We start from the raw sequence: 13,462 nt of genomic DNA, 5'->3' as shown, positions 1-13,462 counted from the left end.
CTCCCTTGTAGGTAACTAACTTCTTTTCTCACACTACTTTTAAGATTCTCTCTTTATCTTTGACCTTTGGCATTTTAATTATGATGTGTCTTGGAGTGGGCCTATTTGCATCCATCTTGTCTGCGACTCTCTGTGCTTCCTGGATGTGCATGTCTATTTCCTTCACCAGCTTAGGGAAGTTTTCTTTAATTATTTTTTTCAAATATATTTTTAATTTCTTGCTCTTTCTCTTCTCCTTCTGAAACTCCTATAATGCAAATGTTGGACCTCTTGAAGTTGTCCCAGAGGCTTCTTCTACGATCCTCATTTTCTTGGATTCTTTTTTCTTCTTGTTCTGATTAGTTGTTTTTGCTTCCTTGGGTTCCAAATCATTAATTTGATTCTTGGCTTCATCCACTCTACTGTTGTTCCCTGTAAACTGTTCTTTATTTCAATTAGTGTATCTTTCATTTCTGACTGGATCTTTTTTATGCTGTTGAGGTCCTCACTAAGTTCCTTGAGCATCCTTATAACTAGTGTTTTGAACTATGCATCTGATAGATTGCTTATCTCCATTCCATTTAGTTCTTTTTCTAGAGTTTTGATCTGTTCTTTCATTTGGGCCATGTTTCTTTGCCTCCTCAATTTGGCAGGCTCCTTGTGTTTGTTTCTGTGTATTGGGTAGAGCTGATTTGACTCCATTTCTTGGTCATGTGGCCTAATATAGTAGGTGCCCTGTAGGGTCCAATGGCACAGCCTCCCCTGTCACCCAGGCTGGGTACTCATGGTGCACCTTTCATAAGGGCTGAGTACACCCTCCTCTTGTAGTTGAGCCTTGGTTGCTGTTGGCAGATCAATGGGAGGAATTTACCCAAGCCAAGGATTGGCTGTGACCACTGACCACCACCCTCTGCCCTCCGTGGAGGATCAGCTGTGCAGGGACAGGGTGGTGGTACTCTGACATGGTCTGTACTTGTCCACTAGGTTCACTAGCCCTGGGGTTTTCCTGGGTGGTGCAGACCAAGGTCAGCCCCCACCTGTGTTTTGCCTGAGGCACCCTGCCTGAGCTATAAAGCCATCCATGATGGCTGCTACTTGTGCTGAGCTCGGAGATCCCAGGTGAAGCCAAGCCGTGACTCTAGGCTGGCTGCTTCTAGTGCCGGGCCTGGGGCTCCCTGAGGCCAGCTGTTGCTTGTTTGGGAGGATTTAGGAAGTTGTGAAGCAGGAGCCAAGACCAACCATTCATGTGGCAAAGCAGCTTGGGTGGGCACAGAAGTTGGGTGAGGTGGAAAATCTGGGGATCTTCAAGGCAGGTCACACAGTGTTAGCTTGGTTGATGGAGTCTCAGATATGGCGCCAGCTGGCTGGCTCTGTAGGGAGAGGGTTTAGAAAAGGGAGAGTGGCCTCTGCTCAACTTAATGTCAGACACTTAGTTCCTCCCTGTGTGCCACTGGTGCTTTTCAAGCTGCTAGCCTGGTGCTGGAGCTCAGAAATAGTGAGTCTGAGCAGGTGAGTCCGTGTGTGGGTGCTTTAAGAGGAACTGCGCGGGGCTCCCGCAGCTTCTTTCAGACTCAATCCCGCTGGTTTTTGCAGCCAGAAGTTGTGGGGACTTATCTTCCTGGCGCTGGAACCTTGGGCGGGGGTCCTGGTGTGGGGCTGGGACTCCTCACTCCTGAGATATCCCTCCCGAATTTTTATCCGCCCGTTCCACATCGGTGCCCCTCCTGCCCGTCTGGATGGATGTGGTCTCTTTAATACCGTAGTTGTCAGACTTCCATCCAACTTGATTTCTAACTGTTGGGGCTGATGGTTGTTCTCTACTTTAGTTGTAATTTTGATGTGGTTGTGCAAAGAGGCGAGCATGTCTGCCTGCGCCGCCATGTGGACCAGAAGTCTTTTGTCTGGTTTGGGATGCCCGCCTCCCTGCGGTCCCGCAGGGCACAGCGGCCGCTCCTCTGCTTGCACGGTTCCAGAAAAGCACAAGAATCTCTCCTTCCCCGATGCTCCATCTTCCCCCTGGCCCTGTGGGTTCGCTAATTCCTAAACATACCTCTCTGGCACCCAGGAGAGGAGGGAGCTGGGGCTGCTCAGCTGGCCCCTGGGACAGCCGGTCCCTTTGCAGTGGCTCCTCCACTTCCCGCCTGCCTCTGTCCTTTTGAGTGTAATGTGCACGTGTATTTTCATTTACAAGTTGTCGGTAGGAATTCCAATGAATATAAGAAAATTATTTAGGGTTTTAAGCAATTGCATGGAACTGCAGTGGGGAAATCACCACATGTAAGTGAAGTACGTGTTTGGAGCAGTATGCCAAATATCATCTCAGGACACGTATGAGAAAGGCCCTGGCCTACTGGGACCCCCAGCAGGGCCTTAGGACTCCCAGGGTCTGTGGAGACTCTCTGAAAGTCATGGGGGCACATATTCCTGCCATTGTCATTTGTATAAGTCAACAGATTTTAGCGGCTGTGTTAGGGAGAACATCCGTATTGCAGTGTGGACACCGAGGACATGATGGTTTGCTTTTTCCCCAAGGGCCCGTCCTGCTGGGAAGACGTCTTAATCCCAGACCGGATGAGAGGTGAATGCCAGTCTCCCGACTGCCCCGGGACGAGAGCGGTAAGTACCTGGTCACATCTGTTCTTTTAACGGTGGCTCTTCAACGCTCAGTAGGAAATTGCAGTAGAGATGAAAATGCTGACTGACTTCCTTTCATCGGATAACTTCTGCCAAAAGTGTTTATACTCTTCACCAAACATTCTCCCCGTGGCAAGCCCTGCCAGTGTGGCTTTCCTGGGGACGTAGCCGGTTTGGGTGACTGTGTCAAAGCGTGACCATTTCAACCCCTTACAAGGTGACATTCAGGGAAGATGAAGGAGAACCAGCTCATAACCTGGCAAAACGGAGGGACAGAGACGCGATGTTGGCCCTTTTCCTGACGCTGCGATGCCTCGCCTGCCCCCGCCGTGTCGGCCCCAGGGGCTGGTACACAAGCTCGCGCGGGCCACGGCCTGTGCAGGTGGGTCGCCGTCCTCTGTCCTCTGCGGTCCCTTTTCCTTTGCAAACAGGTGCCCTACGCTTCATCTAGAGCCCGTGTTTCTTGAAAGAGACCCTGAGTACTGGCGTTATTTTAAAATAGTTTCATGATCATGCTCATGTTTGTAGTTTGTATATTGTTATACTATTTACCTCGAAAATCCCTGGGTCCATCAAAATCGGAGTGTCTATCTTTTTCCGGACTGGAAATACTGTTTCGGTGCCAACACAAATGTCACCGTTAGTTCACAAACTGTCAGAGCCAGCTGGCATCTAACGTCTTCTCCAAGGATCAGGGTCTGTCAACAGCCACAGGGCCCGCGCCTGAGTTAGCGACGGTGGCCACCCCCCCCCCAGCCCCCAGGCGATGGCCCCCCAGGGACCAGGGAGCAGTGGGAACAGCCTCGCCCCCACTCTGGGGTGAAGGACCGGGGACAGATTTCTATTAACGAAAATCCTGAAGGGACGTAAGGACTTGTGTGTCACTCACAGCAATCACGCCCAACACAGTCCTGTAATTTCGCTGCTGCGATGAAATTAAAGTGCATCTATTTGGCAGGGGAGAATTCTTAAGTATAATTATAAATATGTGCATGTGTATACAAATGTAATAGGTGTATACTGTGGTACATGTAATATGTTGATGTAATTACCTTTAATAATAACGGTAATAGACCTATATCTCTGGCATGTGTTATATAGCACCACGGTCTCCATAGCATCTTCTCAGTGATGTGAGGTCCTTTGAGAATCTCCTCCCGTCACAGCCTGACTGCCTCTCTCGCACCTCGATATTAACTGGCAGGATTCAGCTACAGCGGAATAGACAGTTTTGCTTCTGTAAAATTTAGCTTCAGATCAGTCAACAGGGGAAGCCATGGAGTGGGGACGATAATCACGGCTCTTGCTTGTTGCATATTCGACGTGCCCTTGATATCGGGATTCCATGTAAACCAGGTGACCGTGCGGCTCAGCAAGCTCACGCCGTCAGTGCGCCCCACGTGCAAATCTGGGTGGGTTACAGACACGCAGTTTTGAAAGAATGGCTGTGCTGGCAACATAGTAAGAAAAGTGTGTGTGCCGGAGACTCCGAGAAGCCAGGCCCCAGAGAGGGACTTGTGTAGACTGAGCTCTGTCCCCCTGCGTGTTGCAGCCAACCTTTTCTGTTTGCGGCCCCACCCCCTTCAAGAGGACGCCACATGGCCCCTGGAGCTGTGCACACCTGACCCCGTGGCTGGCCCCGCGGCTGCCCCCAGGTGGTGGCCACTCCCATGCACAGAGCTGAGCCGCAGCTCAGGGCTTCCTTCCAAGGGTGGCTCCCCTTGGCTCCTCGGGGTGAACTCACTACTACTGAGCAGGGCCTCGGAGGGATCCCCAACTTCCAGGACATAAACTCCCCCTCGTGTGTGTCTGCTGCCAGGTTCCCCCATTGGCCATCCTCACATGTCCCCAACAGTATGACCAAGAAGGACCCAGGAGTGGCAGGAGAAGGCATCCCCACGTTTACTGCCCCCAGATCCTTTCTGCAGGGTGGGTGTCCCAGCCCTGAAGGGGGCGGGAGCTCTGGACCACACTCTCCCACTCACTGCCCTCATCTGTGGTTTTCTGGTAAGAAATGAGGGCTGCGTGTCCTCGGTGGCCTTTCTGAACACCATGAATTTCAGGGTCCAGAGCTGGCTTTCTCATGGCCTTTGGCCACATCCTTGCCGTCCTGCACCCACGCCTCCTCACCAAAGCCCCTGGTGACAATGTGAGGTTGGGGGCCTCGAACCCCCGGGAGGGTGAGAGAGTGTGCAGTTGTCCTGTGCACAGCATGGGGGGTGTCCACCTCACGGAGCCCGTCTCCTCCCAGGACAGGCCAGAATCACACCCCTAAAGGTTGTGGGTCCTCCTACCGGGTTCATCGTGGGAACCTCAGCCAGTGGGGGTCAGGGGTTCTTCTCAGAAGCTGTCCCATGTGACCTTCTCAGAAGTGATTCCTGGCCCAGTGATCTGTTCAGTGTAGCTGTTACCAGCATTCAGTCCTTTAAGTTAAAGATACATTTGAATTTTCTAGAATGACCATCCAAGGGATTGAAATTAAAAAATGTTGTCAAGTTATTTTTTAAAAAGGAACAGAGGGGATAGAAGTGGGACAAACAGCGTGCTCGGACAAGTGACAGAAATCATGTCACATGTAACAGTGATGTAATTACACGTAAATACATGAGCTGAAGCATCAAAACAGATTCTTATACTGAATTGAAAGAAGGAGCCCATTGAAAGTAAAAGAATGGAACATGATATGCCAGGCAAATATCAGCCAAAAGAGAGCTCTTGAAACCACTTAAAAGGTATATAAAATAGATTTTTAGGGCCAAAGAAAGCATTACCAAATCAAAGGAGTCTCTCTACTTTTAATAAAAGATTTAATATCCCCGAAATATATACTAGTTAAAAAAAATTGTATGATGCTCCTAATATGGACTTAGAACCATATTAAGGACCAGTGCCTGAATGAGCCATTCCATGGCTGAGTCCCCCGCCACGGGGGTGGGGAACCGTGAGCTAACCAACCCACGGAGGTGCTGAGAGCCCCACAAACTCAGGCAGGGCGAGCGGCTTAAATCCGGTGGACAATGGGGGCCCCCGTGAGTGCTGCCCCCACTGTGGGGGCCGCCCCGCTGCTTCAGGCACACAGACAACGCTGTGTGACTTGATCAGGTTTTGGGTCATGAAGGCATTTAAGCAACACTAGCCGAAGCGTAACCATGAAGAGCCTCTTCAGCATGGAAAGTCAATTCACTTAGTCAATAAAAAATATCCCAGCGGGAATATGGGTCTCAAACAACATTGAAAATATACCGCATATCACGTCTTCTGGGATGTACCTGAATCAGTATTTAAAGGGAGTATTTAGTATTATAAATGCTTATTTTATCTTTAAAAAAGAGAAGGTAGAAAAGAATGATCCTATGCGGCTGTATTTTCTCTCCCGTGTCTGGTGAGCACTGAATGTTGGTGGAATAAGGGAGGGGAGGTGTCCACCCTTCTGCGTGACAGTGGCAGTGGCTGGCAGGAGTCCTGCAACCATTTTTCTGGGTTCCATGTTCACAACGTAGTTAAATGTAAACCATGACTCCTGTATTTTCTGAAGTATTACGTGTGGTGCTTGCTTCTTACGGAGGTGAGAAGATGGGCATTTTTAAGTAGTTTATCATTCTTACGTTTGCAAGGTATTTTGAATTTTGGACAGTATTTTGTACACTATGTATATTATATTCTCCTAAAAAGTTTAATTTCTGTCACTTGCTGCAATACACATATACTTAAAATTCAAAAGAGCAGGGTTTCTGATGTGTTCCTAATTAATATTTATGCATTTAGAGTACTCTAACTAGCTCATTTGAAATAGGAGTAAAATTTAACCTTGGTTTTTTAGAGTACAAATATAAGCTTGACCTTGAGACAGAGAAATCTGAGCCTAATTCAATCTTACACTAATTGGTGCCATCGCAGGAAGCAACATCGCATTAGTTCTGAAAGGCAGCCTGCTTTGAAAAAAGAATTTTCTACTCAGTTCCAAGAGTATATGCTTGAGATTCAAAGAGGGGGAAAAATCAATTAAGATTTTCTCCATCATGGAAATTAATTCCACTTTGGATATGATGCAAGACTTTAAATTTTCTGCGTAAATCTTCACTTTATACTTTACCTACAGTGCCTTAAACGGTAAAGATCTCTGTGTGTGTACATGTGCTGGGGGATATGTTTCCTTTTCTTTGTGGGCACACAGGGAGGCGAAGGCAAACCCAGACGTCCTGCCCTGTAGGTGTTACTCTGAGCTCCACATCCCACCCCACCCCCCACCCCCCACCCCCCACCCCCTAGGAAGAGCTCTGCCAGGGAAGCGTCTCAGCCACCTGGGAGGACCTCGCTTTTCCCTCCCACCTCACAGGTGGGCAGCTGTCTAGGATAAAGAGAGAGTTTCTTGCATGAAAAAGAAAGAAAATTGTTAAATCGTGCCTGTTTTGGTCTGTCCGTATTGCTGTCACAAAATGCCGTAAACCGGGTGGCTTATAAGCAGCAAACATGTATTCCTCACAGTCCTGGAGGCTGTGAAGTTCAAGGTCAGGCACCAACACCCTCAAGGTCTGGTGCAGCCCAATTCCTGGGCTTAGAGGTCGGGACAGGTTCTATGCCTGAGGACTCTCATAGGAATCACGTGAGAAAGGCCCCGCCTCCAAACACCTTGGGAGGGGGGAGGGTTAGGTTTCAACACATGAATTTGGGGTGGGGGCGGGGGGAGGGGCCATAAACATTCAGACCACAGCAATCTTCAAAGTGATAAATGATGTTTTTATTTTTATACTTGCTGAGGGGTGCTGGATTTACTACTGAACAGCCTATGTTTAGTAGTAAACATCATATTTTATGTTTTTGTGAAGTAATATTTACCTGGAGCACCATGTAAAATAATACAGTATTTTCTTTTTTAGGTTATTTGATCTTGACAGGAGCTTAAGTCTTTTACATAGAGCTTCTTTTTTTCTTCTCAGAAACACTTAAGAAGGACCTCTTAAAATAGCTCACAGATTTATTTCAAAAGAAATTAGATACTAAAAACTATCCCCTGAACTATAATAAATAACATAATTATTAAACTCAGTATAATAAATGGAGAGTTCTCGTCTTACTCAACATGCAGTTTATTTCCTGTGTTTTCCCCCAGTCGGGCTCAGTATACGTCAGCTGGAACATTAGCGTGAATAAAAGTTAATATTCATAATCTGCATCTCGGATTCCGTCTTCTTGGGAGATGTTGACGAAAATAAAATGAATAGCAAATGAGAGTCACCTAATAGGAACGATTTTTATTTATAAGGCATTTGCATATTATGTGTCCAAAAAGTTCCTTATGAATGTCTCAGTGCAATGAAATCACTCTCCTCAAAGAGAAGTGTGTTTCTCTGGGCTGTTGAGTGTTGTTTCAGACTTGACTTGAATCTCACAAGATGAGATTCAGGGTGTCTCAGGGTGGTCTTCTGGTACGGACTCTGTGTTCTTATTTTACCCGGTACTTAGCAATAACCAAAGGTTGGCTTTGTTCTGCTTTTAAGACAAGACCTCAGGTTGACCCAGGATTGGGACAGAGTCACAAATAACTGTTTTCATTTGCAAGACGTCAGGGGAGCTGTGGGCCCCGCGCGCGGTGCAGCCAAGCTCAGGGGCACAGCTCGGTGACAAGGGCGGCACTGACGTCTCCGCCTTCTGCTTCACAAGCCCTGCCCTGGTGGCTTCAGGGGCCCCGCATCTCAGAGCAGCGGGAGCTCCCTCCGGGGGAGGCAGATAATGGAGGCAGAAGTAACAGAGGAGGGGATGCTCCTACTTCCCTCTCGTTCTGGCCTGGGGTTTGGTCCAAGGGACGTGGTCTTCCTGTCCTTACACGGGCCCCTCCCCTCCAGCCATATTTTCTTAATTCTAAATAAACTGAATTCTGAAAGCTTTCAAGTCAAGCTCTGATTATGACTGAAGGGAACCTAAGCAGGACAAAATGTCCCCTATTATCTGACATGCAATTTGGGAGACAAACTAGAGACTTCTTATACATTTTCCAGAAGCTGGTCAAGCCTTCAGGCTCTAGGACAGTTCATTTCTAACCCAGCTTTTGTGTACTTGGTAACAGGAGTCATTTTTTTTTAAATGAGGCTACAAATTACAGGATTGATATTTTTATTACAGAATCAACTAAAATTTTACAAATTTAAACAAAACATTTAAAAATGTTTATATATAAAAATAAATTAGTCTACTGTGAGAAAAGGTGTCAATTATTTAAGAGCACTAAAGGAATCGAGATAGAGGTGATATAGCTTGGTGGATTGAGCACCGGCCTGTGAACCAAAGGGTCGCCGGTTCGATTCCCAGTCAGGGCACAGGCCTGGGTCTCAGGCCAGGTCCCCATGAAGGGTGCACAAGAGGCAACCACCCGTTGATATTTCTCTCCCTCTCTTTCCCTCTCCCTTCCCTCCCCTCTAAAAATAAATAAATAAAATCTTTAAAAAAGAAACTGAGGTAGAGTTTAAGAACCTGGGGGATTTTTGAGGCTCTGAAGCCTAGACTCCATTCAAGTGAATTTTCTTTTTCTGTGGCATAACCTTTGATCTGGACTCTTCTACAGCTTAGAGCAAAATTAAGTCATCAGCCCTCTTCTCCATGGTATTGTTAAGACATTTTATACACTGTCACATGGAGAAGTTAATCTGCACGGAGAGGAAGCCGGGTAGCAGCCATCAGTGCGTGTGCAGAGAACACCTGCGTGCACCGACAGCCGGCACACGCACTGTGGCCCCACAGATGCGACCTTGGCTCGGTTTATGATGCCGTTGTTCAAGCCATTCTGCGGTTTCCATCATCTCTATTTTAAATATTGAAATTAATTCTTGCATCCTCAATTGCAGGAAACCCCTAGCCTGCATGAATTCTAAGTTGTTGTTTTTTTATTTTTTCACTTGCTCGTCTGTGACTCTCTGGGCTGTAATTTATGTCTTATTTTGTATACAGTAGAAGAAAATCATGCAGATTACCGCCACGCTGCTTAGATAGCAGCGATTTTAAACCTGTTTATTGTTCCCAGAGGCTTCAAACGTTACTTCTTAATTTTTTGTCTTCCCGTAGAATGATTCCAAAGCCAGCTATGTCAGTGAGGGGCTGTATTGAAGGTGGTATTAGGACTTGAGATGAGGGCCTCAGACAACAAAGACAGCCAAGGAATATATCAGGGCTAATCAGGAGAAGATGTGCTTCCAGACCCCTGGCGCTCTGGTTAGGGGAGAAGGTCTGTCCAGCTACCGGGACAGAGAGCTCCAGTGTACAAAGATAATTTCAAAGAGATTTATAAATGACGTTCTGAGAACTGGAGCGAAGGAAGAGTAAGTGTGGCTATAAACATCTCCGACTGTTTCACTGGGGACGGTAGATTAGGCTAGGTGGAAATGTCAGGGATTAGGGACTGGAGGTCACCGGGTGATGGCCTCCGTGCCAACGCACTGGCGGCTAATGGAGCAAGAAGAATGGAAGGAAGAAGCGGGAGTAATGGGGCAAGAGAAGGTGGCCTGCCTCTCGGCCGGCGGGGAACAGCTCTCTGGTCCTCCCAGCGGGTGGCGGGTGGCTCCCGGAAACCCACACTCCTTCATGAAGACACCGCCATGTCATTCTTCAGGACAAGGCGCACCCCGAAAGTTATTAAGGGCCACAGGCAAGTTTAGTTCTTAAGATGTGGGCCGCCAAACTTACTTGAAGCCGGTTTACCAACCTCAAGATTTATAATGGGAAACAGAAACGTATGGAGAATAAAATCAAAAGTGAGGAGAGTTTCATGCGCTATTGCCCCGCGCATGGTGAAACATTTACTTCCACTGATGCTTCTTGGGAAACAAACATCGTTTGGGGTCCTCAGATCTGAATTTCCCGGAGTGGGCCGTTTCCATCCCTACAGAACTCAGAGTTCTGGAAAACAAACTCAGCGCTGCTCATCGCACATGAGTGTTTTTATGAGAAGATGAGAAAGCTCTTATGTTTCGGGATTGGAAGGCAACATATAATTTTCAAAAACTCTGTTTCTATTTGAAAGAAATATTGTTATTTTCATAAGAGGCATTTATTTGTTGCACTGTTCACTGGGCAGAAAACAAAGACCGAGCTTCCAGAGAGAGGACTTTGACTGGCGAGATGGCACATTTCAGGCACGACCAGAACGGGGGTGCCAACGAGCAAGCGCAGGGGTGACCGAGCGTGTCCTCTGCGCCCGGCACCAGGGAGGGAACAGCGCATGTTTTATGCGTGGCCCCCTCACCGTCAGAAAAAATCTCAGGGAGGGATCAGACACGTAGACAAATGACGATCTTGACCGTGAACTGAATGTGACGGAGGTGAAGGCTTCTAAAAGGCCTTTGCCTTGTGAATAGGGCAGAGGGAATAAGACACATGTGCATGTTATGGGCGCCGTGAGACAAGCACACGGGGGCCTTGTGGGAATCCCGAGAAGGGACCTCTCTCAAGTGGGGTGATGAAGGAAGTCTTCTTGGAGGAGGTGGGGCCTGATGGATGGGTGGTGGAATTGCCACGGGGTAGGGTGGGTGCAAGCAAGGTGGGGAGTACTTCCTGAGGTGGAGGAAATGGCAGGAACAAAGGAATAAAAAACATGAAGACTCATTTATGCCATGAGTTATTATTAGTTATCCGCCTTCTCTCTGCCATGGAGCTCCTTCCTCCCAGGCCCCATGACCTTGAACTTGACACAAAGGAAGATGCAAAAGAAAAGTGCAGATTATGAGGACATGAAGCAGGGCAACCCCCTGGAACCAGAAAGTTGGGGTGCCCTTGCACGGGGAAAGGAAGAAGGCGGGCAGGCTGAGCCCCAGCTCCTGGGAGCGGGTGTATGACAATGCAGGCAGGTAGCAGGGACCCTCGAGGAAGCGTCTGGAATTTAGGGGTACCTGAAGGGCCCAGGGCGGCTTCCCTTTGTGTGTGTTTCCTATTGCTTTGTGGGTTTTCCTGCCGAGGGTTACGAACAGTAAGAGACGTAATCTCTCCACGCTGACATTTAGGTGCTTTAAAGGCTGAGATCACAGTTGAGGTGCTTGGGATGAGGAACAAAGAAAGAAGGAGGAAACCTGGAGGGGAACAAAAATAAAAGATTATTTTTACACAACTTTGTTTATTTCCTGGAATCCCTGGCACCACGGAAATAAAGGTAAATGAGAATTGGCGTTTCACCTTCCTGGAAACTGGAAACGCACATGCAAATGAGGCTGTAGTTGCGGCCCGTGAGAAGCACCACACTTTGCTCGTATTTATCGGATCGCTAAGAGCAGCCATATGGCCGTCTTCTGTCTTATCCGTGCCCATCTCTCCAGCAGGAGCCTCAGTGTGGGTCTCTTTAGTGGTTGATGGAAATTCTATCTTCACTCGCAGCTCAGGGATCTTTAATCCCAGAGGCCGGGGATCCGGAGGGCAGGGCATCCCTTTCCTTCTCTTCCGGATACTCCCTCTTTGTCAGCCCTGCCGGGAAACTTAGATATATGAGCAGAGAAAGAGAAGGGGTTAGTTGCTTCGTGCAGTAAAACTGGAGAGGATCTGAGTATCCAGCCCTCCTTACAGGACAGTGGGGAGCGGACTGAGAGCTAGGGAGCCTGTCTGTGACTCCTTCGGGAGCGGGATGCCTGCCAGGCAGCGTCTGCCCCTCTCCAGGCCTCCATTTGTGAAACAAAATCGTGCGTTCATTCCTTAAATGTCACTGAGTGTTTGTGAGGATTCGGGACTCAGCGTCTCCTGGGTTTCAGAAATGAAAGCGGTCCGTTGGGGTTCCACATCTGGGCCATACAGTTTACAGTTCCTGTAGATTTCTCTCCCTTACTTAGAAATGCATGCCCAGTAGTTCCTCCTTATCCGCGGGGGTTTGTTCCATGACCTCAGTGGATGCTTGCAATCACGGATAGTACCAAACTCTATCCATACTATGTTTTTCCTGTACGTACATGCCTATGCTGAAGTTTAATTTACGAATGAGGCCCAGTAAGAGATGAAAAGCAGTAACTAGTAATTAAGTAGAACAATTAGAACAATATACTGTAATAGACCTTACTTGATCATGGTCTTGCTCTCTCTCAAAACATCTTTTTTTTTTTTTTTAAGTATATTTTATTGATTATGTTGTTACAATAGTTTCCATTTTTTTTCCACTTTGCTCCCCTCAGCCCAGTATCCCCCTTCCCTCCAGCAATCCCACCTCACTTAGTTCATGTTCATGGGCCGTGCATATAAGTTCTTTGGCTTCACCCTTTCCTATATTATTCTTAACTCCCCCCTGTCTATTTTGTACCAACTGATTATGCTTCTTAGTCCCTGCACCATTTCCCCATTTCTCCCCCTTCCCCCTCCCAGCTGATAACCCTGCAAATGATCCCCACACCTATGATTCTGTTCCTATTCTGGTTTGCTTAGTTGGATTTTGTTTTTATTTTTTAGATTCAGTTGTTGATAGTTGTGAGTTTGTGGTCATTTTAGTGTTCATAGTTTAGATCTTTTTCTTAAGTAAGTCCCTTCGACATTTCATATAATAATGGCTTGGTGATGATGAGCTCCTTTAGCTTCACCTTGTCTGGGAAGCACTTCATCTGCCCTTCCATTCTAAGTGATAGCTTTGCTGGATAGAGTAATCTTGGTTGGAGGTCCTTGCCTCCCACTACATTGAATACTGCTTTCCAGTGCCTTTTGCCTGCAAAATATCCCTTGAGAAATCAGCTGATAGTCTTACAGGCACCCCTTTGTAAGCAACTCTCCACCTCTCTCTTGCTGCTTTTATGATTATCTTTATCTTCCACCTTTGGCATTTTAATCATGATGTGTCTTGGTGTGGTCCCCTCTGGGTCCAGCACACCCGAGATGCTCTGTGCTTCCTATACTTGTA

General features: G+C 47.5%; 1 protein-coding gene across 1 annotated transcript in view; it reads left to right on the top strand.

Annotated features, from left to right (window-relative positions):
- PRKN (parkin RBR E3 ubiquitin protein ligase) overlaps positions 1-13,462 on the top strand; it is a 920,988-nt gene that overhangs the window by 442,333 nt on the left and 465,193 nt on the right. The window contains exon 5 of the mRNA XM_090280710.1: positions 2,512-2,595. Coding sequence (XP_090136836.1) covers positions 2,512-2,595 — 84 coding nt within the window. The remainder of the gene's footprint in view (positions 1-2,511; positions 2,596-13,462) is intronic.

Source organism: Furipterus horrens, unplaced genomic scaffold, assembly GCF_987537825.1.
Source record: "Furipterus horrens unplaced genomic scaffold, mFurHor1.1.pri manual_scaffold_6, whole genome shotgun sequence".
Taxonomy (NCBI): Eukaryota; Metazoa; Chordata; class Mammalia; order Chiroptera; family Furipteridae; genus Furipterus; species Furipterus horrens.
This window is presented reverse-complemented; position numbering and strand designations above follow the sequence as displayed.